The 384-nt window shown below is 67.2% G+C and overlaps 1 protein-coding gene across 1 annotated transcript in view; it reads right to left on the reverse strand.

Annotated features, from left to right (window-relative positions):
* ETH_00035605 (PHD-finger domain-containing protein, putative) overlaps positions 1-327 on the reverse strand; it is a gene marked incomplete at both ends in the record, with an annotated part of 1,345 nt that extends 1,018 nt beyond the window's left edge. Inside the window, one exon of the mRNA XM_013375993.1 lies at positions 1-327. Coding sequence (XP_013231447.1) covers positions 1-327 — 327 coding nt within the window.
* Between the last annotated feature and the right edge of the window lie 57 nt (positions 328-384).

Raw genomic sequence — 384 nt, forward strand, 5'->3', positions numbered from 1 at the left:
CTTCTTCACCGTGCTACTGCAGGGGCCCTTCAGCATGTCCCGGTCGCCGCCCGAAGGCCCCGAGCCGCCGCCGCCCCCACTCGTAACGCTGAGGTTATCTGCAGCAGCAGCAGCAGCTGTTGCTGCTGCCTCTCCTGCTGCGCCGTCTGGAGAAATGCGTGAGAAGGACTTGCTGCCTCTCTGCTGCGGGCCTGCTGCTGCTGCTGCTGACTGCCGGCCGCGAGCTCGCAGGCCCCGCGTAGCGCCGCCCTTTCCTCCCGTTGCTGCAACTTCTGCTGCTGCCGGGGTTGCTGCTGGAGTGCCCGCTGCTGCTGCTCTTCCTAGCATTCCTGCTGCTGCTGCAGTACCCACTGTGGCTGGCGGGGGGCCTGGAGGCGCCGAAAA

This window comes from Eimeria tenella, genomic scaffold (assembly GCF_000499545.2).
Source record: "Eimeria tenella Houghton genomic scaffold, Eth_scaff3072, whole genome shotgun sequence".
In the NCBI taxonomy this organism is placed as follows: Eukaryota; Apicomplexa; class Conoidasida; order Eucoccidiorida; family Eimeriidae; genus Eimeria; species Eimeria tenella.